The following is a 23,866-nucleotide window of genomic DNA, read 5'->3' on the forward strand; positions in this document are numbered from 1 at the left end:
GAATACACTTATAAAGTCTATAAATGACCTTGGCAGAGCAGAGATAAAGGCAGGAGGCTAGTAGATATCCTCTTTATTTTTTTAAAGTTTCCTTTTCTCTCTCTCTCTTTTTTTTTTTTTTTAAAAATCACTAGCAAGGTCTTCCTAGGTAGTCTAAGTTGGTCTGGAACTCACTATGTAGACCAGGCTAGCCTTTTTACTCACAAACATCCACCTGCCTCTCTCCTAAGTGCTTATATTAAAGGCGCTCGCCACCACACGTGGCCTGTCTTGATGATTAAGGATGGATACAGTTGAACTTTAAGATCATATCCCTCACCTGAAAATACTTTACTCCATGTGTGCTTTGTCAAGATTTAAAGCCCACAGTTACTTCAGAGGGACTTGGGCAGCTCTATACACCTGTTTCAAACAATGGTCACAGGATGTGGGACAGTCCATCACCCTGTCTTCATCTCATGGCCTCTGAAGTATATGCAGTATTTGTTGCGGGGGAGGGAGGAGGTAAAGAATGGTGTATTCAAACCAGTAATGTCAGTTTCCCATACCCTTCAGTTCATCAGCAGTCAGTGTGAATGGTAACTCTGATTTTGGAATTCCAACCAGGGGTTTTGTGATAGTTCCTTCTGATTGTCAACTCAATGCCTTGAGAGCACACCTCCTGCATGTCTCAGAGGACTGAGAGGGAAGAGGGACCCCGAATGTCAGTTATAGGACCCAAGCAGCTGCAGGAATGGAGTGCAAGGGGAAGGATGCTGGATAGCTCAGGAATGCCCTCTTTGCTTCCAGTCAGCCTTGAAGCTCATGCTCCCCACTGGCATGATAGTCTCTTTTGGCTCAGTCAAGAGTAATGGATCGATTCGGCCCACCCTGCCTGGGAAACCTCTGAATCCACAAGCCAAAATAAAACCCTTCCTCCCTGGAAGAATCTTTCTCAGAAGGGGAACCTTACCCACAAAGCCTTCAACTGAAGATGTGTCCTGCCTCCAAGATGTGCAGGGACAAAGGACAGAGACAGAGGGACTGGTCAATCAATGACTACCCACCACCAAGAACCAATCTCTGGCGCTATTGTTGATACCCTGTTATGCGTGCAGGCAGGACCCTAGCATAACTGTCCTCTGAGAGGCTCCATCCAGCAGCCAATGGGAAGAGATGTGGAGACTCAAACAGTAGAGCTCAGGGGTCTCATGGAAGAGCTAGGAGAAGGATTGAAGAACTCGCAGAGGACAGGGCCTCCACAAAAAGACCAACAGAGTCATCTAACCTGGACCCTTGTGGGTTCTCAGAGACTGAATCACCAACCAAAGAGCAAACACAGGCTGGACCTAGGCCCCGGCACATGAGTAGCAGATGAGCAGCTTGATCATCTTCATGCGGGTCCCCCAGCTGTCCCTGAGCCTGCTGCCTGCCTGCCTGCCTGTGGATCTTGAACCCTTAAATGGACCACCCTTGTCTGGCCTCAGTGGGAGAGAATACATCTAATCCTGCTGCGACCTGGTGTGCAGGGAGGGGGAGGTTAGTGTTAGCGGATGTTGTGTTGGTCTGAGGTAACAGCCAGAGTGGGGCTTCGCCTTCTCAAAAGAGAAGGGGAAGGTGGACTGGGGAAAGACTTCCCTGAGGGAATACTGGGAGGAGAGGAAGGAAGGGCTGATATTGGGTTGTAAAATGAATGAATGAATAAACAAATAAATAAATGAGTAAATAAATAAAAAAGTCTGTGAAAAAATTGATTTTAAATAAATAAAAAAACTCTTCTTCCCATAATTTATCTTAGATATCTGGTCACGGCAATGAGAAAACGAAGTCGCACAGGTTCTTCTGGTCTAACATAACCATATAAAGTGTTTGCACAGGGTGTCCATGGGGGTCTTTCCTCGGCATTTAATTATGTGAAAGAGCTGTTGACACCACCTACAAGTCTCTACAAGTGCCGTCAGTTACCCGTTAGCCCAACAAACTGTAGACACAAAGATGATTTCACTGGGAACAGGGGAAATGACTTAAGAAATATCTACGTCCTTTGTTTTGTTTCAGTAGTTAATTTTGCACACATAATTTCCCTTTGACTCTCATGGGAAATCACAAGATTGACCAGAGACACCACTTTCCCAACCCTTCCTTGAAACCAAGGTCAGCATCGACTAAGGTTAATGCGTCAGAGCACGCCCAGCCATGCAGCCCTCGTTTAATACATTTTATTCCTGTTATGTATGTGTGTATGTGACGGTGTGGAATACATGTGCTCTAGCCGGCCTGTCGAGTCAGGGGACAGCTTTGGAAATAGGTTCTATTCCTACAGAACTGTGGGTTCTGGGGCTTTGACCCAGGTCCTCGGGCTTGCAAGGCCACCTCTGGGCCATCTTGCCCTCCCCTTCGCTTTCAAACAACGATGACCCAAACCAGAGGTATGACGGGGAAACTGGGAAGACTCAGTGAATATTTTTTATAATGAAAAGCTTAACATAAGGATTTCAGCTTAAGAAGTTTATCTTATGGGCTGGAGAGATGGCTCAGTGGTTAAGAGCACTGACTGCTCTTCCAGAGGACCTGAGTTCAATTCCCAGCAACCACATGGTGGCTCACAACCATCTGTAATGGGATCTGATGCCCACTTCTGGTGTGTCTGAAGACAGCTACAGTGTACTTATATATAATAAATAAATCTTTTAAAAAAAAAAAGAGTTAAAAAAAAGAAGTTTATCTTACAAAATGGCATGTCTTCATTTTTTCAAAATTGTCATTTCTTTTTCTAGTAAGATATAATTTACATCTGAACGGGATTAAGAAAAAAAATCTAAACTGAGGTGTTTTAAAAGCCATCAATATTCTTGAGAAGGTGGAGTGACCTGAAGGGACACCTTCTGTAGTTATGGCCCAGACAATACACCAAGCCATGTGCCTAAAATCGCTTCCTGAAATGGCTTCTTTTGGCCAATCATTCATTTAAAATAGTATTTTGCTGAGCTCTTATTTGGGTGCTGGGCACAATCACTATCCAGTGTCCTCATATACAACCTGTTAATTAAAATATTTTCTCACAGTATAATTTTTCTCTGAAGGGTGCTGGAACATTCTATAAAAAAATTGAATATTATGGAATTTTTTTTAAAACCTAAAAGCAAAAGATAATTGTTTTCTTCTGGAGGTCCTAGGGCTTCTAGCCAAGTCAAACAATGTTAAGGAGAGATGATTCCAAATCAATAAACTGCAGAGGGGATAAAGCGGAAGCTATGGAAACTGACTTCTGCCCATCAAACTTCTTCCTTGCTTTTGAGATCTGCGTCACACAGAAGAAGCCACACTTATGTAACTGACATCTTGATAGATTTGGGTTAGGTACAGACCTGTGAAACCATCACCCAATCTCACAGATGATGTGCTTTAAATATATGGCAAGTGTTGTCTCAGAATCACCTCAGTAACTGCTGTACCCATTTTCCCTCAGATAAAGACTTCCACAGGCACGGCACTGAGGTGAGCACTCAGATCCTGCTTCGAAGAGGTCACACGGTGCCGGCCACCACCTAGCTCCTTTGGGTGTACTCCTGTGCTGTTTAGCTCAGATGGATGCTGCTGCTTTGCTAATGGCATGAAACCATGCCCAAGGCAGGTCCAAAGACATTTCTACTCCAAATACATACGATACTTAAAACGGCTTGTCAAACTTCCAGGTGCAGCAATCATCAAAGAGAAACAGCAATAGATCTAAAGTATCGATAAAACCACTTATATTTAAGACCCCAATAAAACTACATGTATCTTGTCTAAGCAAGGAGCTAAGGCCATGCTGGGCAGTGGGAAATGGCCAAGAAGAACAGCTGGGAGCCCCAAGAATCTACTGAGAGGCCCAGGGATGACTGCCTGCCTGTTCTGCCTATGCTCCAGTTGTGTAAGCTTTACCTGCTGACTATATAAAATGTCAGCCGGCTGCCTCGGCCACCCTCTCTAGCCACTCCCTCCGTTATACAGAGAACCCCTTTAAACCTTCTAAGGATGAAGGATTTGTAAGAACAGCCTCTGGATATCACCTACCTAACGAGCAGAAACTGGGAAAGCTCTTCTGCATGGAGTTAAGAGAAGAGGACCTCACGTGTAAGCACACTCACCGGCCTTGATTGCATTTTTAGAACTGATCGTGTGAAATATCTACTGGGTAATACTAATGTTTCTGTTCTGTTCTCTGACGCTCATGCCAAGGTAACTTCTCCTTTCATCGTGGGTACATTGGCTCTGTCTCTCACAACATCGATAGAGTGAAGGTTTGCTGCTCACTATGGTTTAACAAGAAGTCACTTCAAAATCTTTCTTTAAAATGGTAATTGAGGTTTATCTGGGATTTATTCATTTGCTATCACCAGAATGAGAATTACTAAGGGAACAGGCATCAGCCACCCCGCTCTCTCTCTCTCTCTAAGCTGGTAGGATGTAGAAATAAACAGTAATTACTAATTTTGACTTTGCGAATCTCCCGTGCGTTTCTAAATATACCAAGGCAGTGAGCGATACACAAGTGCTCTGAAAAGTAAATAAAAATAAAAGAAGCTCTGGTGAGCTGCATCATGAAATAATGCGAAAGAGTAAGAAGGTAATACATTAAAGCAAGCCAGTCTGCCTCCGGCTTCCCCTCCGGCTTCCCCTCCTAGGTCAATCAGGAGAGGAAGCTGAAGTAAGAGGAAAGCAAGGTGATGTCAAACCAATGAGGAATCCAGGAAAAGCACATTTCAGTGATCTTAGAAGAGCACAGAATAATTCCACAAGGCAACAACCTCTATCTCTTCTACCTCTTCTACCTCTTCTACCTCTTCTCTCTCTCTCTCTTCTCTCTCTCTCTCTCTCTCTCTCTCTCTCGCTCTCTCGCTCTCTCGCTCTCTCGCTCTCTCGCTCTCTCGCTCTCTCTCTCTCTCTCGCTCTCAGACCTGCCCAGGAACTGCCACACTTTTCAGTGCAGGGTGAGACACGACATCCCTGCCATATGGTGATACTTACATCAAGCTAGGTCGGTGCCACTGCGTACTCCTGTTGTTGTGGTTGACATAGTAAGTTCGGCCTAAATTGTCCACTTTCTCTTCCCATCCTGGTGGCAGGGGAGGAGGAGGGAGCTCCTCCTGGTGCTGGGAAGCTGAGTCGTTTGAGTCAACAACTTCCCATCCATGCTGCGGAGTCAAGACAATGGGAGTCATGAGTCTGAGCTCCAGATCATGGGAGAAGGCGAGCCCATTGTGACAATCCTCTCCGCCCCACTCCAAGTCTTCCTGTGTCACACTGAGATAGACTCCCTCTCCAGGAGAAAAACCAATTCAGGGTTCCAAAACTCATTGGAGCAATGGCCAGTTTAGCCACGCCAGCTTCTAAGATGGCCACACCACATCTGGATGCTCCATTTACTTTCTTTGCATTAAAAAAATAAACATTCATTTGTTCGAGTATGCGTGTTTACATGCAAGCTCATGTGTGCTCCTTCCCAGCACAAGTGCAGAGGACAACCTGCATGGTTCGTTTCTTTCCGTCTACCACTTGGGTTCCACAGATCAAATTGGTTTTGACACCACCATCTTGTCAGCCCTGTTTCGTTTCTTAAGTCACAGAATTTTTAACACATCCATTAGTCACAGTGACTCAATGACCTCTAGGGCTGCACAAAGCCAATGACATGGGACATGCATGCCAGAGCTGCACGGCTTTCATCCTTTCGACACCACCATGTAGCACGCATGTGTGTTTGAAAAGGAAGCAAGGTCTAGGATACAGGGCTATTGGTCTCCAAGGAGGATGGCCTGGGTTGGTTGGAGAGGAGATGACTGTGTCATCCCCCTTTGTGTTGCAGTTGTGAGCCAGACGCTGTCTAGAAACTACCGCGGTCGCCGAGGCCTTGCACAAACAGACTGCACGGTGCCAGGATCAGAGCTGCGCTGTTACGACACATACCTTCAGCACTGAGTATTGCTTTCCTAACATCCCCTGGTAAAGCCAGCGGAAAATCAAGCGATCCGCTGGTGACCACACTTGGAGGACAAGAAGAGAGTAAACAATTCCTTGGATTTCACACACCAATCTGTTGCTTTGCTTGGGCCATCATCTCAACCTCTACTATGGGCTGCCACCCACTTCAGTCTGTTACCCGGTGACAGCTGTGGAAGCCTATAGTGAAACACTGCCCTGAAAGGTGGCCTCCCAGTTGCAGGGGCTTTGGTCAACCTGTCCACCATGCATCATGTGGGACAGCTGCAAACAGATGTGAAAACAGCCAGGGAGGTCTTGCTCAGTGGGGGCCTTTAAGAACAGTACGAGAACTGAGCTAACAGAACAACACTGCCTAACCACCGCATAAGCTGAGATGGGACAATGGGACCCACAGTACATGTGGCCAGAAAGTCAGGAAGGGGACAGAGAACATTCTTCTGGATACCTGATTACAAACTGGCATTTCCCAAGGAGGGCACTGCATTACGTGCTGTTACTTGTGGACTAAATGAATCAGAAAGGGGAAGAGAGTTTCTAAAGAACCCCATGGTGGCTCACAACCATCTGTAATGAGCTCAGATACCTTCTGGTGTGTCTGAAGACAACTATAGTGTAGTTATACATAAAATAAATAAGTAAATATTTAAAAAGAATTGGAAACTCAAAGAAATAGTGGGCACAAGGTTTCTGGCAGTGGGGCTGCCACAGAAGGTGCTCCTATGTGACCATGAAAAGTCTTCCTTAGGCTCATGTATTTGAACACCAGTGTTCAGCTGCTGGTGGTGCTTGGGAAGGTTAGGGGACCTTTAGAAGGTGGAGTCTTGCTGGAGTCACTGAGAGTGGACCTTGTCTATTTACAGCTGAATCCTGTTTCTTCCCACCTTCTGCCTCCTGACTGTGTGACACAGTCTGACCAGCTGCTTCACGCTCCGACTTCCCCCACCTCCCTGCCACGATCAACTTCGTTGGCTTGAAATGTGAGCCTTTCTTCCTTAAGTGGCTTTGGAGAGGTATTTTGTAACATAACAGCAGCCAGACAAATAACTAAAAGGACCGCATGAAGAGCTGCCTGCCCTCTTATTTGTGTTGTGACATAAAATGGGAATTTCATTTTTTGCTAAAACAGTCACACACTGGAGGACTTCCAAAGACAAACTCAGGGTCTATGTATGTGAATTCACATTTAGGTTTACGAACAATCACTTTCTCCAGTGACAGTCTCGAAGTGAAATTCAGGTGAGCTGGGCAGCAAGGAAGAGGCCAGGGCCCGCGGCCGTCTCTCCTACCTCCATGTCGTCCCTCTGCTCGCTGTTTTCTTCATCTTGACCTCCGTTTTTCGGCATGTAGGCCATTTTCAACCTCAAAAACCCCTTGACGCGCGATTTATGACTGCACACAGGAAGAGAACCAGTTGTAAAGGCTATGGCTTGTTTCCATCCTCCTTGTTTAAGGTGTTTGCTGAAACTGTCCTCAGGGAAACCAACACTACAAACACTCACCCCCACACCCACCTGCAACCCTCACCTCTACAATCACCCACAAAACTCGCCCTTACACCCACCGGCAAGCCTTACCCCTACACCTACCCGCCAGCCTCACCTTCTAGGTCTCAGGAGAAAATCCTTAAATGTATAGGGTCTCTCCATGGTTGGATCTTCTGTCTAGGGGAAAGAAAAATAAATTAGCAGAAAAGCCACATCCATAACAATTTCCTATTTTTGACACTCTCATCAGGAATGTGAAGGATATATTCTTAGCACACGGCAAGGGTTAAAAAAAAAAACAAAAAAGAGCTGGCTCAATTCACTGCACATCCTCCAGGCCCGCAGAAGTCTATCTAAGATCCACTAGATGTCACTATCTACATCAGGTTCTAGTAGTCAAGCCCAGCCAGAGACAAATGACAAAATTATAGCCACCACGGCCAAGTATAATTTCTAACTGCAGGGTATGGCCTCAATCTCCCAGAGTCGATTAACTTGGAAAACCGGCGGTCAGTGGTGCCTCATTATCCCTGAAGAAAACCTAAACACAGAGTCAAACAGAATGCAAGACCCAGCCTCGGGATGCAACTTCATGCCGCACGTGAAAGGACCGAGTCATCAGCCTGACTGAGTTGATACCATCTCTCATGTACAGTATCCGGGGAGCCCTCACTCCCATGCACAGTATCCGGGGAGCCCTCGCCCTCACGGGCTCATTTCATGGATCAGTGAGTGAAAACGGCCTCTGTGTTTCTTAGTCTGTCAACTTGACACAAACTAGAATCATCTGGAAAGAGGAAGCCCCAAGTGAGGAATCACCCCCATCAGGTCAGCTTTTTAGCATGCCTGCCCAATATTTCTTTGATCAATGATTGCTGTGGGAGGGCCCAGCCTTCTGTTGGAAGTCCCTGGGCTGGTGGTCTCTGCTTCAGTTCCTGCCCTGGCTTCCCTCTATAATAAACCTCTCCTCCCCACGCTGCTTTTGGTCCACGATGTTTATCACAGCAACAGAGAAGCAACCAATAGCACAGCATGAATGCTTATCCGGTAAGACGTTGGGATTCACTTTAACGTGCAAAGTTGGTTGGCTAATAAAGCAGGGAACTGGGAAAATCTGTGCCGCTATTCTTTTTAAAATGTATGTGGTCAAACCTGAAATACTTGATCCTGTCAAATTAATATGCAATCCAAAATATTTGCTTTTATAGTAAGAGAGGCAAACTAAAATACAATGATGTATTATGTCAGGAGAATGAGGAGAGTATGTACTTACATTTGAATTCTGTTTATAGCCTTTCTTCCCAATGGCTTTCTGCTCTCTTATTCTCCCCCTTTTCCTGGTGCACATGTATTTGACTGTGTTTCTGTGCGATGGCCAAAGGACAACCTTGGGCACCGACTGCTTTTTTTCCCTCTCTCACTGGCCTGATACTCATTGATTAGGTTAGATACTCATTGATTAGGCTAGTGTGACAGATCAGAAACCCAGGGCGGGGTGAGAGCATCTTCCTGTGCCTGCTTCCTCACTGTTAGAATTGTAAGGCAGACACATGTAAGGTTATAAACACATGTACACACCACAGTGAGTTTTCATTTATTGGCTTTACATTTTTTCCTCAATATTCTTTGGTCATATCCTTTCCTGCTCCCTACAACTCCTCCTAGATTCTCTCTGTTTCTTTACACACCCAATTTCCAGTTCTGCCTCTCTTAAGAAATTCCTAAAATCAAAATGAACAAACCCCAAAGACAAAATAGACCAAATTAAGCCAAACCGAACCAAAAACGCACAGAATGTGTTTTGTGTTGGCCAGCTGCTCCTGAGCACGGGCCTGCCCTGCAGAACGGTTGAGATGCCCAGGGTTGCTCCAGTGGAGAAAGCTGGCTTTCTCTGTCCCAGCAGGCGTCAACTGCAAACAGCCACTTGGTTAGGGGCTGGCCTCAGTCTACTTCCCCTTCCTCACGCTGGGATCTCTCTTTCCTGGCTTGTCCTTGTGCAGGTTTATGCGAGCTGTCGCTGTGAGTTGGTGTGTGTGTGTGTGTGTGTGTGTGTGTGTGTGTGTGTGTGTGTGTGTGTGTGTGTGTGTGTGTGTGTGTGTGTCAGTCCTGTTGGGTTTGGAAGACACTGTTTTCACGTGGGCTCCGGGGACTGACCCTGGGTACTTTAGTTTTTACTTCACCCCACTGTGACAATCTCCCTGACAATGGTTCACGCCTGAAGCCTTAGCCATTTCATGAACAGATCATTTCTAACCCTAGCACGGAGCCCATGCACCGACAGATCCTCCTGCCTGACAGTCAGTCAGCTCTGGGTGGTTCTCCTGAGCTGCCTCAGGAGACCTTGTGTTCTATCCCTCTGCTAATCCGTTCCTTACCACTAAAGTCACGTGCTCGCTTATCTATCGGTTTACCGTCCTTACTTCTAGGAAGTGAGCCCAGGAGATCAGACCTTGAACTTTTCTCACCACTGATAGCCGGAGACAAGAAAGTAGGTATGTGCAGAAATAGTTGATAAATTCATTTCATCTACAAAGAGCTGAGCCCTAAAAATTATCTTTCACTTAAAACACTCAATTACTGTACTCTCTTCGAGTGTCCCCAGGAAGGTAATACGTCAAACGTACTGACATTTGGGGGTTATTTTCTACATAAAAATTTCCAATGCACATCCCTTACCATGTAAAACTTGGTAATCAGGAATGTTATTGCTGGGGTCAGTGGCATGGTTTAGCAATTAAAGGCGCTGCCAAGCCTATGGACCTTAGTTAAATCTCAGGAGTGCACTTGATGGAAGCGAAGAGCCGACTCTTAAAACGTGTTCTTTCAGCTCTGCGTGTACCCGCCCATACACACATACACATATCCAACAAATATATGTCTAAAAAACTAGAGAAAGAATACTAATGCTGATAATTCTTCCCTTTCTTCATTTGATAAACAAGTAATTTTAGTCAGTATCAAGGAACAGACACATGACATCTAGAGTGCCTGGCCTGAGGGTTGTAGGCATATGGGAGGGGCTGCCATAGCAACTAGACTGAATGGAGAACAAATTCAGTGGTATGGGGGAAAGACCAACAGCTTACAGGGCTGTTGGAGGGCATTAGTGAGGAACAGAGGAGCAGGGGGCTCCGGACAATCTTCTGTTCACATATCACACATAGAGTAAGAAGCAGACCCCAAGTCTATGTCCTGTCTTTACTACATACAAGGCTGGGTGGTCCTTACCTCTGTGGGCTCTGATGTCCCTGTCTGTAGAATGGGACAGTAATGAGGTCTTTCTGTATTGTGAGGATTAAGCTAAACAGCTGAGAGGGTGCTTTACACAAAGCCCTCACAAGGTGACAGGCACAATCCTGCCCACTGTCACCATCGACCAGCTCCACCTTTCACTTCGTCCGGTGTTGCCAACTCAGTGCCACGCAATAGGAGGGAGGTGCAAAGTACACCTCACGGAAAATCCTCTAACTCAGCATTTCTTAACCTGCGGGTCATTTGACCTCCACCCCCACCCCCTTCCACAGGGGTCACCTAAGACCATCAGAAAACAGATTATTACAGTTATGAAGTTGCAACAGAAATAATTTTATGGTTGGGGTGCACACCACAAGCAACTGTGTTAAAGGGTCACAACATTGGGAAGGTTAAGAACAGTCGATGTAACACTAACGGGGTTCGTTCATCTTAAAGGCAGTGTTCCCCAGAGAGAAGGCGGTGGTGAGTCCCAGACTGGAGAACAGACTCACACTTGACCAGACTTTCCTTTCTTCCATTGTTGAGTTTCCCTCTCCCTAACATCTTAGAGTGCACCCTATATTTTAGCTTCCTCAAAAAAGTAGACCAGAGCAGAGAAAGATGAGCAAAGTTGACAGAGGGATGCTGCACATGGGACCTGGGTGAGGGAGGGCCAGTCCTTTGGACAGTGCAGCCATCTTAAAGGGAGTGGCTATTTTTGTAGAATCCTTGTCTCTATGATAGGTGGTAAATAAATCATCTTGAAGGCATATGTAGGAGAAAGTTGCTAGAGGCCCAGACTTAAAACCTGGTAAAACCCACTGGCCACTCCCAAGCCTCAGGCTCCTGCTGCCTCTGTTGACTATGCTGGAGGTGCACCCTCAGTCCTGGAGAACCAGTAGCAGCCCAGCAGTGCACTTGCTGGATGACTCACCTTCCTCTCAGGACCCAGGCTTCCTCACCTAGAAAACACCCTCAGGAACAGATAGCATCGAGCTGGGCACACCTGAGAGAGCATCATTATCCTGCCAGCAGCTACGAACATAAGAACGTCTACCACCTAGACTGCTTTAGAGGCCACCTCACCCTCCGGAGAACGCTCCCCTCTAGGAAAGCAGTCAACGCGCGCTACACAGATACAACCTTGGCTGAGACAGACATTTGCCTTTCTGCAACAGCTTCTCTCTACCTAGCGCAATGACTGTCCAAGGATGCAGAGAATCTGGAACTGGCAGCGGTGGGGGGGGGGGACATTAGGGGCTGTGGGGGCAACGGGGAGGCGTGGAAGGGAAGAGGCGGCGGGAGAAGGTTCCAGGGTGCAATGGGAGAACACCTGTCAGAACTTCATCCTGTTATGAGGGATGCCTTTCGGTTATTTTTATCCCTATTCAGAAGGTGCAAGGGACACTACGCCCAGTTTCGATGATGGACTGCATGTAGCAAACGGGCCTGAAATGAGAAGCTTAAAATGACCAGCCATCACACGGAGCCGCAGCCAAGGCTGTTCCTGTGGCCCTGTGAAGACAGCAGGAGCCCCACTGGCAGGGAAGCACCGGTGAGCAGCTGGTAGGCGAAAGGACTGTCCTCATTACAGCCTCTCATCTCTGCAGGCTCGGTCCTGCTGCCAGCCTGCATCTCCTAGGTAACAAGTGTGTCACCAAGGCCACAGAGCCTCTGCTCAGAGAACACTGGAACGGCTCTGGTGCTCTGGCACAGAGCTAGGTGGCAACCTGGCCTTGTCTCTGAGGGCACTCTCCTCGTGCAGGAAAGCAGGGGCCAGAAAGGATCCCTAGAGAACTCACCCATCTTCAGATGGAAGGTGACCACATCTGACAGGCAGATTCCCATCTCTTTTTTTTTTTTTTTTTTTTTCGGAGCTGGGGACCGAACCCAGGGCCTGTCCTTTAGGCAAGCTCTACCACTGAGCTAAATCCCCAACCCCCAGATTCCCATCTCTTAAAGCCTGTCCTTTGGCAGTATCTTAGAGCACTGGCTGTTACCTTAGCTCTCTGCCCTACACAAACATTCAATTGCCACATTTGCTCTGCCTGAGCCCTTTCCTCAGAGTGCAGTAAAGTAGAAAATAAACCCTGAAGATAAACAGCCAGGAATGGGAGAGAAGGAAGCAGATGTCCCAGCTGCCCCCACAGCTCAAACCTCAGTTCTCGTCCATTCCCTGTCTCCACACAACTGAAACCTGGGAAGTGGGACTACAGCCAGGGCCGAAAGTGAATCAGGATTCTAAAATTACTTTGTTTCATCTCGAAGCCCTTGAGTACAAAGCAGGAGGAATCCATGATCAAAGGAGGTGATTCTGGTTGCTACTGTCACTGCCTCCTTCGTCTGCTCTGGGATAGCAGGCGGTGACCACCCACCATGCACAGCAACTTTGTCCCATCTTCCCTGCCCACCTCTTGGCTCTCAGCACGTCCCCATTTCTCTCCTGGCAGTCTGCCAATTTGGACGGATACAGAATGGCCACTGCTCAATTAATCCTTGTGCCCAGCTATTAGCAATGATCTGTGGCAGAGACATGGGTTCCACAAAGCGGAAGTTTGTACGTCTATGCTTATACACCAGCAGGGGATACACTGGCCCTCCAAATTGCTCCGATGACAGGGAGTTGTGTGTGTGGGGTTCTCTGGGTCAGAGAACTGATGGACACAGGGAAGCAAGCCCGAGACTCTGAAGGCGAGCTTTGAGATGGCAAATGCCAGGATCTGCCCGTAACGGCTGGGACTGGCTGTCAGCAATGAAAAGGGCTTCAGCTGGTAGGTCTACAATATTTCTCTCTCAAAACCACACTAAGTACATAAAATGGGACATTCAAGTTATTTCAAGCAAGTTCATAGCCATCTATACTAAGGTCACTTCTGTCCCCTTGCCATCAAATCCCTGATTTCCAAAGAGCTTTCTGCTACACTGGGCATCCGGAAGGAGCCCAAGACAACACTTCTTTAAGAATAAAGACGTACTATCCTAATTAGTAAGACAGCAGCTCATTACTAGTTTGAGATACAGTAATAAGGAAGGTACTTATTCAGTATGAAATCACTTTTATTGTTTCTGATTAATTTGCTTTGAAGTCTATTGAATCAAACCTCGGGCAAACACTGCATGTTTTCTCTCATTGTGGTGTCTGGGAGGAGAAACGGGCCAGCGCATGGGAGGGAAGGAAGAGAGTAGTGGAGTATGGGGAGGGACTACACCTCTCCGAGCACATCACATCATATGTCCTTATAGGGCATGCAAGATGGCTCAGTGGGTGCAGGCGCAAGCTGCCACGGCTGATCTCCTGAGCTCAGTCCTCACGGCCAACATGTGGAAAGAGAGACAGTTTATTCTCTAACCTCCATTTACATGCCACGACAGAAGCATGTAACACCAAGCACAATGAAGAATAAATAGAGCATAACAATACTACTTTAAAAACTGAATATATGTGTATATATGTATATATGTGTGTGTGTGTATATATATGTATATATGTATGTATATATATTAACATGCAGGAACAGGTAATTAAGTAGTCAGTCAATCTGGATTTGAAAAAAAAACCCAATTTATTTTTATTCCTATGATCTTAATTTTGAAGGCTTTTATTATTATCTAAATTAAATACCTTGGTATAATTGTATGCATAATTACAGAGAAATGATGTGAAGTGAGAGCGGAAGAAAGAAACTGACAAGCCTTTCTGACAGGTTTTAGGATCCCCAACCCACGGTTGCCCCAGTAACAGAAAGTATGACCTAGGGAAAAAGGGAATGAGAACCGTGTTTGATCCAAAGCGGGGGATTCTGGCCTAATTTTCCAAAGTGTCATCTGGTATTAATAGCCACTTGCCAAAGTGGCTTATGTCTGATCCTTAATGAAAATAACAAACACGTGTAAGTGGGCTCTGCTGCCACACCAGCTGTATTTCAAACCCAGCACCGAGCTCCACCAGCACCGAGCTCCACCAGCATCAGCACCGAGCTCCACCCACCAGCACCGAGCTCCACCAGCACCGAGCTCCACCAGCACCGAGCTCCACCAGCACCGAGCTCCACCAGCACCGAGCTCCACAAGGGGGACTGTGCTTCGTTGACTCATCTACAAAGACCAGAGTCCCACTTATCAGCAAATATCTGTTCAAGGAATGAATTCTCCAGCTGCTACTGAGGTTACACTGTCAATTAATAACCATATACTCAATCAGGCCCCTTAGCCCTTAAAAAGGCTAGGAGGAGCAGCTGTCGGGGCCACTGTCTCCCACATGCCAGCTCTCCATGGGCCTTCTCCATCATGTAAAGATTTTTTTAAAATCTTTACCTTTGTGTGTGTTTGCGTGTGTGTGTGTGTGTGTGTGTGTGCGTGCGCGCACTTGTGCACATGAGTGATCACAGAGGCCAGAAGAAGGACTCACAGTCTTTCAAGCCAGCGTTGTAGGCTGTTGTGAGGCACCTGACGTGGGTGCCGGGAGCCTAAGTTCTGGTCGCCTGTTCATAAGAACAGCAAACACTCTTAACCACTGAGCCGTCTCTCAACCCCAACCTTCTTTATGAGTAATGATTATTAGGTCGACTGAAAGATTTTTCATCGTCTTAGCTTCTCTTACCTAAAGTGGGATACTTCTGACAAATGTTGGACCTGTAGGCCACATATAGTCTAACGGTAACTGAAGAGACTCTGGCCGGCTTGGGCATGATGAGTATGGCTCTGGTAGGCTCTGCCCTTCTCCCACTCCCCCTGCCTTGCTAAAACCATTAGATGGCCTTCCTAGAGTTAACCACCAATGTCTGTCCCCATGTTTGTCCACTTCGTCCTCCTGAGGCTGACCGCCGAGGTCCAGCTATCAAAGTACTGAAGTCCAGCAATGGAAAGCCCCCTTTGGCTCACCTGATTAACATGGCCGATTAAAATTAAACACCTTGTCCTAACATGGGAGACCCCGGACCTTTATAAACCGCAATTTCCCTATGTGCCGTGTCTGTCTCTGCCCTATCCAGAGGCAGGCCTTTGTCCCATTTCCCTCAGGGAAATTCCCTTCCCCAAGTCCCTTGCTCCCTTCCCCCCCCTTTTCTTCCTCTTCCTCTATCTCCCGTCTTTATCCCTCATTCCTGCCCTCTGCCCTTCTGAGGCAAACGAATCTCTTTTGTGAGGAGAGCCTGTTCTGAGAACTTGGTCTTGGGGGTCCTGAGCTGACACCTTTTCAGTAACAGCCATCAAGATGAAACATCCATGATGCACTCCACAAACAGACTGGACACAAACAGCGCATCCGCACCTTGCATTAGCACACAGGATGAACATCCGTGCACACGCGTAATAGTACTTCAAATCCAGGCTCTCAAGGCCAAGTACATAATACACTTGGCTTCTGCTGCTGCACGGACCACAAGGGACCCACCTTCCCCTCCCCCGTCTACTTCATATCCTTGGCGGTGGCTCACGTGGGCTGCCCGAGTCCACTGGAAAACGCAGGTATTTACATTATAATTCATTACAGCAGCAAAATCACAGTTGTGAAGTAGCAAGGGAAATAATTATATGGGTGGGGGTTACCACAACACTGTATGAAAGGGTCGCAGCATCAGGACGTTGAGAACCACTGCTTTATTGGGCTTATGGTGCTGTAACAGGCTTCTCTCTGGGTATTTCTATGACCAGAAGAATGTCCTGTTTATTCTGTGGAACCTTAAAAAAATTCTTAGCATATACTAATTACATGAAATTGACTTTCACTGTGTCCTTTTCATATATTCATATGATGTATTTTGATCATATAATGATCTTCTTAATGAGCTGGTTTCTGTTCTCATGTTGGGGCTTGATAGCACTGACTTCTTTGAAAGTTTACCCTGGTTACCACTCAAAATCCCAAAGCCCAATTATTCCCTGTACTGAATTGGTCTTTAAAGAACACTCCTCTACTCGCTGGAAGCATGCCGCCTTTTAAACCAGCCACCCCTAAATCACACAAAAAGAGGGCAGCCTGGAGAAAGGTGGTGGAACTTACACTTAGAGCTCTTTTTGTTTTCCTTTGAGGTGGGGGTGTCAGAGTCCCACCCAGGACCAAACTTAAAGATGACTCACCTCTGCCTCTCAGACAGGGATTAAAGGATGTGCATTGTTTTTATCCTTTAAGGATATAAAACAAACAAATAAACAAACAAACTGAAAAACAAAAGCCACAAATGTGTTTCTGTCTTTGTGCATGTGTCTATGTATGTGCATGTGTCTGTGTATATGTCTGTGCATGTGCCTGTGTGTGTGCATGTACATGTGTCTGTATATGTGCATGTGCTGTGTCTGTGTATATGTCTGTGCATGTGCCTGTGTGTGTGCATGTACATGTGTCTGTATATGTGCATGTGCTGTGTCTGTGTATATGTCTGTGCATGTGCCTGTGTGTGTGCATGTGCATGTGTCTGTGTATGTACCTGTGTATGTGCATGTGCTGTGTCTGTGTATATGTCTGTGCATGTGCCTGTGTGTGTGCATGTGCATGTGTCTGTGTATGTACCTGTGTATGTGCATGTGCTGTGTCTGTGTATATGTTTGTGCATGTGCCTGTGTGTGTGCAAGTGTCTGTGTATGTACCTGTGTATGTGCATGTGCTGTGTCTGTGTATGTGCCTGTGTATGTGCCTGTATATGTACATGGATCTAGGCGTGTGCCTGTATATATGCATGTGGATGTGTCTGTGTCTGTGTCTGTGCATGTGAGTGCCCCAGAAGATGTCAGGACCCTTGGTGCTGGACTTAACAGGTGGCAGTGAGCCACCGCACATGGGTAATGTGCTCTGAACTCAGGTTGTTTGGAAGAATGCAGCAAATGCTCTACGCCATTTCTCTAGCTCCTCACTTATGACTCCTACGGACTATGCGCCAACACTTTCCCTGGACACACGGATGGTTCTTACTTTAGGGAAAAGAGTGGCTGGGGACGGCCACATGAAAAGCAGCCAATTGATCAACCTTGTCTCAAAGCATGATTTTCCGGTTTTAACCTGAAGAGCATGACAGACAGGGAAACTTACCAAGTCAGGACTGTCTGGAGCTTTCTGAACGAGCTAGTTTTGCATCAACTCGACACAGGCAAGAGTTATCAGACAGGAGGGGGCCTCAACTGAGAAAATGCCTCCCTGAGATCAAGCTGCAGGCAAGCCTCTAGAGCCATTTTCTTAGTCAGCAATTGATGGGGCCCAGTCCACTGTGAGCGGGGTCATCCCTGGGCTGTAGTCCTGGGTTCTATGAGAAAGCAGGCTGAGCAAGCCAGGGGGAGCAAGCAGCAAGCAGCACCCCTTTTGTGGCTCCAGGCTCCTGCTCTGCTTGAGTTCCTGTCCTGACTTCCTTTGGTGATGAACTGTGATGCTGAGGTATACGCCGAGTCACCCTTTCCTCTCCACAGTCCTGGTGTTTCCTCACAGCAATAGCAATCCTAACTAAGACAGTTCTCCACGCAGCTTCTGAGACACTCAGAGACGCTCAGGAAGACCTGAAAAGAATCACCTGGTTTGGGGCTGGAGGGACACAGCTCAGTGGTTCAGGATGCTCCCTACTCTATCAGAGGACTAAAGTCTGCATCTCAGCGCCCACATGGGGTGGCTCACAGAAGCAGGCTCCAAGGTTGCTGGACACCATGGTCCAGCATCTGTGGGTATGCACTCTTGCCATTTACCTCATGTTAAAAAAAAAATCTTAAAAAATTCTCTGGTTTCAGGTATGGTTTTCATAGAAGCTCCATGCAGTATATCCACAGGGTGCCTGAGGTCCAGTTTCGTACTTAGAAACACACATCTTAATGCACTTCCTAAAGTCTCTCTCCCTTAGCTGACATCCCAAGAGAGAGTGGCAGGGCTTTCGCCATTGCATTGCTTCCCAGTGCATCTGCAGAGCCTCCCTGGTAGGAGTCTTTCCTAACACTCACCGTCGGAAACAGCACCCCCCCCCACCCCGTTTCCACACAGCAGGTTTCCACACACACCAGTCACTTTAGTTTATAGACTATTTATGCTATGTGCTTGCTCAAGGATTGAAACACACGATGCCCTTGTAAGGCAGAAGTATTTGATTCTCCTCTCATAGCCGCTACTTCTGACACTTTGAGCTGCTTGGGGGTGGGGGTGGGGGGGACATGGCCTGGAGGGGGGTGGAACAATCTTAGGGATGGCAGCTGATATATGAGCCGCCATCCATTTACACTGACGCAGGGTGCAGGTGACTGACTCTCCAAACCGCAGTCACAGTCCACAGCCCCCACTGTTTCCTCACTGAGCAGGGAGGAAGGGAGGCGGGGCCCTGGAGACTAACCTGGAACATTCTGAGGTGAGGGTGGCACTGTCGGTGAACAAGCACACCCACAACCAACAGAATCTTCTTCCCCACCTCCCAGCAGATGGACCGCTGTAAACATACAGACTGGGAAACAGCAGCCTGTGCAGTGCGATTATTTTAACCAAAGGGAAGTGACCGCCAAGCCATACTGAAGGCTACATGGAAACAAAACCCAGGGCCTTAAGATGAACGTGGACAGCAGAAAGTAGCTATTTCATAAGGGGCAATGGTTACAGGTGGAGGAGCAGAGAAGAGAGGTGAGGCAGACAAGAGCAGTCATGTGATTCAGATGGGGACTTTCACGGCTAAGTTGACCTCTATATGACCCCTCCAGAGGGCCACCTTCTAGTAAGAGCCATGGCGAGAGCATATACTCCCTGTCTCAGTCCCGTTATCATGTCCGGCATACTCTACAGACACACGGTGGAAATCCCTGAAACCTCCGACCCCCGCATGCAACCCAGAGTCTGGAGCTGTCCTTACCGGAAGGTGACTGAGAGGCACGTCCACCTGGCCCAGAAAGTCGTCTCGTGTCTGTGAAGAAGAAAAAGCGTTAATGGTTCCATCTGTACCCCGAGTGGCTGAAGTTCTGTAAAACTGCACAGAGAAGAGAGCAGTCCAGAACCTGGTATGGGTGCAGCAAAAGGGGGCGGGGACGAAGGCGGCCGGCCAAGATGAGGCCCCACGCTGTCACCAGCAGACCTGGAAGTGCAGCTCCAACATTCAATCTTTAAGTGACTGACACCCCCCAAAAGCAGGGCAAGGAATCCTCTTGTAGGGCTGGGAGCATGTGGCCAGTCAGGAGAAGAGGAGCGTGTAAGGCCATTTAGGGTTTGGGGGCAGAGTTGGACACAGCTTAAAAAGAAGGCAGGACAGAAATGTTTGGAACATTTCAACACGTACTTATCCTGCCATAAACTCAAGAGCTTCCCGAGAGCTCAGAGTCTGAAGAAGCATGGTTACTAATACATCTTATAAACTGTGGGTCGTAAAAAGGAGGAAAAAATGCTATGCCTCCCCCCCACCCCCATCCAATCAGTATGTTACTGGAGAATCCATGTCTTGGGAAGAAGTCTGTAACTTTGGATATGCTGTATTCCTTGCTCTCCTGACCTACCACACAGCATGCTTCTTTATGTCTTAAATGGGACCAATGTGGTTTTGGTTATCGGATTCACTGATCCAATCTCAGACTTTGGGAGTCACCCAGAGAGTCAGAGCTCAGGGCCAGGCTTTGCCTAGTGTGCCCAGGAGCATGCTCTACACACCCTGCGGTCCAGAGGACTATAGATCAGTGGGCACACGCCAGATCAAAACAACTGCCCCTACCCGCACAGTTGTTTATACCTCATGAAAACAAATAAATGCTAGAAAATTCTTTGCATAGGGTGCCGCAGCTATCTGAAAAAACACCGCCCCCCCAAAACAAAACAAAAAAACAAAAAACAAAAACCAAGGAGACCTAAAGAACCTTATCTGCACTGGGTTGGTTTACTGAGAAATATTCCAGTTTACAGATGCTACTTTATCTTCTCCCATTTAGTGGGACGGCAGGGCCACAGGAACAGGGTTTATGGAAATGATTTATTCCAAGCTTGGGTATTTCCTTCTAGGTAAGATTAAAAGTGGGATTAGCTGGAGAGCCAACTTGTTTCCTCCGAATGATGCATGAAGGATAAGGGAAACTCAGCACTGGTCAGATATGTATGAAGACCGAGAGTCACCTCAATGTTTGCAGCTCCGTGTATGCATGCACGCTCTGCACTTGTGTGCACGCACCTGGGCCACATAGTGAAGGGAGGCCGGAGGGAGATGTCACTCCTCGGGCTGTCCTGTTCTTTGAGATGGGGTCTCTCACTGCGGTGGGGCTCACCGTGCATGCTAGGCTGGCCGGCCAGAAGGTCCTATAGATCCACCTGTCCCTGCTTACCCAGTGCTAGATTACAGGACATACCCACCAGGCCCGGATCTATACATGGCCTCTGGGGCTTGGACTCGTCCTCATTCACACCTGACGAACGTGCTATTGACTGAGCTCTCTCCCCAGCTACCAATGCTTTTGAGGAATTTTCGGTTCTTGCATTTTCTTAGCTACGATCCCACGTGGGATCCTTGACCAGCAGAGGCTGGAAGGGAGGTGCCGACACGCTCTGTCCAGGCAGCAGTTAGCAGAAGGCCTGGAAAATAATGGGCAGTTCTTCTGCCCAGCTTGCAGTCCCATCTGCAGCCACCCTGACGCATACCGACGACAGTTGTATAAGGAACTATGGAGCGGGTTTACTTGTTCTCTACTTGGTCAACAGTATAAACTCCAGAGCTGTATGAATATCAGTTAACTGTACAACAAACCAACACACAAAAACGAAATAGATTCGTTGACTGTCACCCACAATTGTGCATGCGAGAAGAGCAGTAATGCCATTTGTGGCTTCCTCTCCTCTCTCACCCAACACAGAACCTGGTCATCAGGGCACAGGGGTATCTAAAAGGCAACTGGTGGATGGTGAACTTGAATGTGGTTTAGCAAAAGCTCTGGATCCATCTCTACGAGCTCTCCAAGTTTTGCTGGAAAAGACATTAGTTTCAAACTGACTGCGTGAGCTCAGCCCTAGCCAAATGGTAAAGGCCAAGTAGCCAGTCCTGATGGTGGTGGCAGCAAACACGACAATGATGTGCATTCAACAAAGGCTGGGTTGGGCAAGCTGCAGAGGTGGGCACTTGCACCCGAGTGCTGTATGACCAGCCGGAGGATTGAGTCCCTGTCTGGGCAGGAGCTTCCTGAGTCCGCCCCAACCTACACTCTTAATCCGAGTAAGTGCTGGAGAGCCAGACAAGTGCACACCAACTCAGGGCTTCTCTTCGGATGTTGCATCTGAGTTGAGGGGACTCTCATGGTAATACGGTTTGGAGTGACGTTTGGGGTTTCTGTTGACGTGTTCCCTTGGCATGTCATTCCATGCTACCTCATTATCAGTTTGTTTACTTGAATTCTCCAAGGCATGCCAGGCTGGGAGATCTGCTCACGTGTGGTCGGGTTTCCTCCTGGCAAGGCAACAATGTTTCTCAAACACCCAAAGATAAAAAAGCTTCATTAAGGAAGGAAGCTGAAGGCTTTTACTGATTCACATCAGGAGAGTTGGAAGTGAGAATGAGCTTTAAAAGAAAACAGAGATCAAGTGTGAAAGAGAATACAGTCAGAATAAGTGGATTTAACCTGTATTTCACTGGTCATTGGAAGATTTTTTTGAATGAGAAATTCAGGTTTCAAAACATTCCCAAACTAAGGAGAGTTCAGGCAGCAGAGTACTGATGACAACAAGAATGATGACAACAAGAATGATGATGATGATGATGATGATTATTATTATTATATTACTGTTATACTATTATTACTATTACTATTACCATAGTACTACTACTACTACTACTACTACTACTACTACTACTACTACTACTACTACTACTACTACTTTAAGTGTTGGAGACTAAACCAGAGCCTCAGTCAGGCCAGTACTGCACTTCCACACGAGATGTATAAGCAGGGAGACGCGAGGGAGCTCCCTGGAGTCCTTGACTTTAGAGGTGCACAATGTACAAAGGAGCTTCTATCATGTGTTTGTGACAGACAGAAGTCAGGGATGGATGACACATGGAGGTTCCCTCCTAGACACCAACAGAGACGGTCTGTGGCCATCATAATATCCTTGGGCTGTCGCTGCCATGGAGTGACCTCTTAAAGCCACGTTATAAAAATGTTAGTCAAGTCACTTTTGGGTAATCTGCAACACAGAAACATGTCCATCAAGCACGCTGACTACAACAAGGTACAAAGACTGAGCTGCAACTCACAGCAAATCTGCCATTTCCTGCCACTATCTGTAGGTAGTAATGGTGCCCATTTCAACCAATATTACTCATTTTTTATCCAGGGTGAAGACATGCAGGTTAGTAACAAAATGACAGTGAGAATGCTCACTGGGGCCTCTAAAACAGGCATGTGAGGTAAAACAAAGTTTCAATAACATCACTGGAAAAGTGAATAAATATATTAGTGCTCACTCTTTAAACACTGATGAACTCAATTCAGGACCACCTTTCCTCATTCATTCACTCACTCTGCTTATTCCTTGCCTCATTTGCCTTTTTGAGCCAGAGTCTTATTTATATACCTCAGGCTAGCCTCCAACTTGAGATCCTCCTGCCCCTTCTCCTACACCACTTTGCCCCTTTAAAGTATGTGCACTGTGACCCTTTAAAACAAGTATGCAGGGGTTGGGGATTTAGCTCAGTGGTAGAGCGCTTGCCTAGCAAGCGCAAGGTCCTGGGTTCGTTCCCCAACTCCGGAAAAAACAAAACAAAACAAAACAAAAAACAAAAAAACAAGCATGCACTGTGGTTATGGTATACACATATGTTCAGAGCTTGGATCTCCAGATCCTATTTAAAAAGCTGGTATGGGGTGTGCACCTATAAGCCAGGCATAGGGAGACAGAGACCCAGTCAATATTGACCTCTGGCCTCCACAGGCATAGGACGGACACACACACACAACCAAAAAATACCAACAATAAAAAAATAGTTTCCTTTTATGTGATTTAACATTTCAATGCTACTCTCCCGAAAACTGCCCAACACTATTACCTGAAGTTTTACCCTGGGTATCTATAAGTAGTAACTTTTAAGATTAGAAATTTCTTACAACAAACCCAAGTGTACAGAATGTACAATATAAGCTACAGATTTAGAAGAATCTACACATCAAGACAGAACACAGTTGCAATTTTGTATATAACACAGTGAGACAAACATCACGACCTCCTCGAAGGAAGGGTGGTGGCCGCACATGCTACATCCACATCCAAA

At 46.9% G+C, this 23,866-nt stretch overlaps 1 protein-coding gene across 1 annotated transcript in view; it reads right to left on the reverse strand.

The window, feature by feature from the left end:
* The window catches only part of Nedd4l (NEDD4 like E3 ubiquitin protein ligase), a 323,775-nt gene that overhangs the window by 58,442 nt on the left and 241,467 nt on the right, over nt 1-23,866 (reverse strand). Inside the window, exons 6-9 of the mRNA XM_032885399.1 lie at nt 19,487-19,537; nt 7,564-7,625; nt 7,251-7,353; nt 4,990-5,156 (exon numbers count right to left, since the gene is read on the reverse strand). Of these exons, the coding sequence (XP_032741290.1) occupies nt 4,990-5,156; nt 7,251-7,353; nt 7,564-7,625; nt 19,487-19,537 (383 nt within the window). The remainder of the gene's footprint in view (nt 1-4,989; nt 5,157-7,250; nt 7,354-7,563; nt 7,626-19,486; nt 19,538-23,866) is intronic.

This window comes from Rattus rattus, chromosome 15 (genome assembly GCF_011064425.1).
Source record: "Rattus rattus isolate New Zealand chromosome 15, Rrattus_CSIRO_v1, whole genome shotgun sequence".
In the NCBI taxonomy this organism is placed as follows: Eukaryota; Metazoa; Chordata; class Mammalia; order Rodentia; family Muridae; genus Rattus; species Rattus rattus.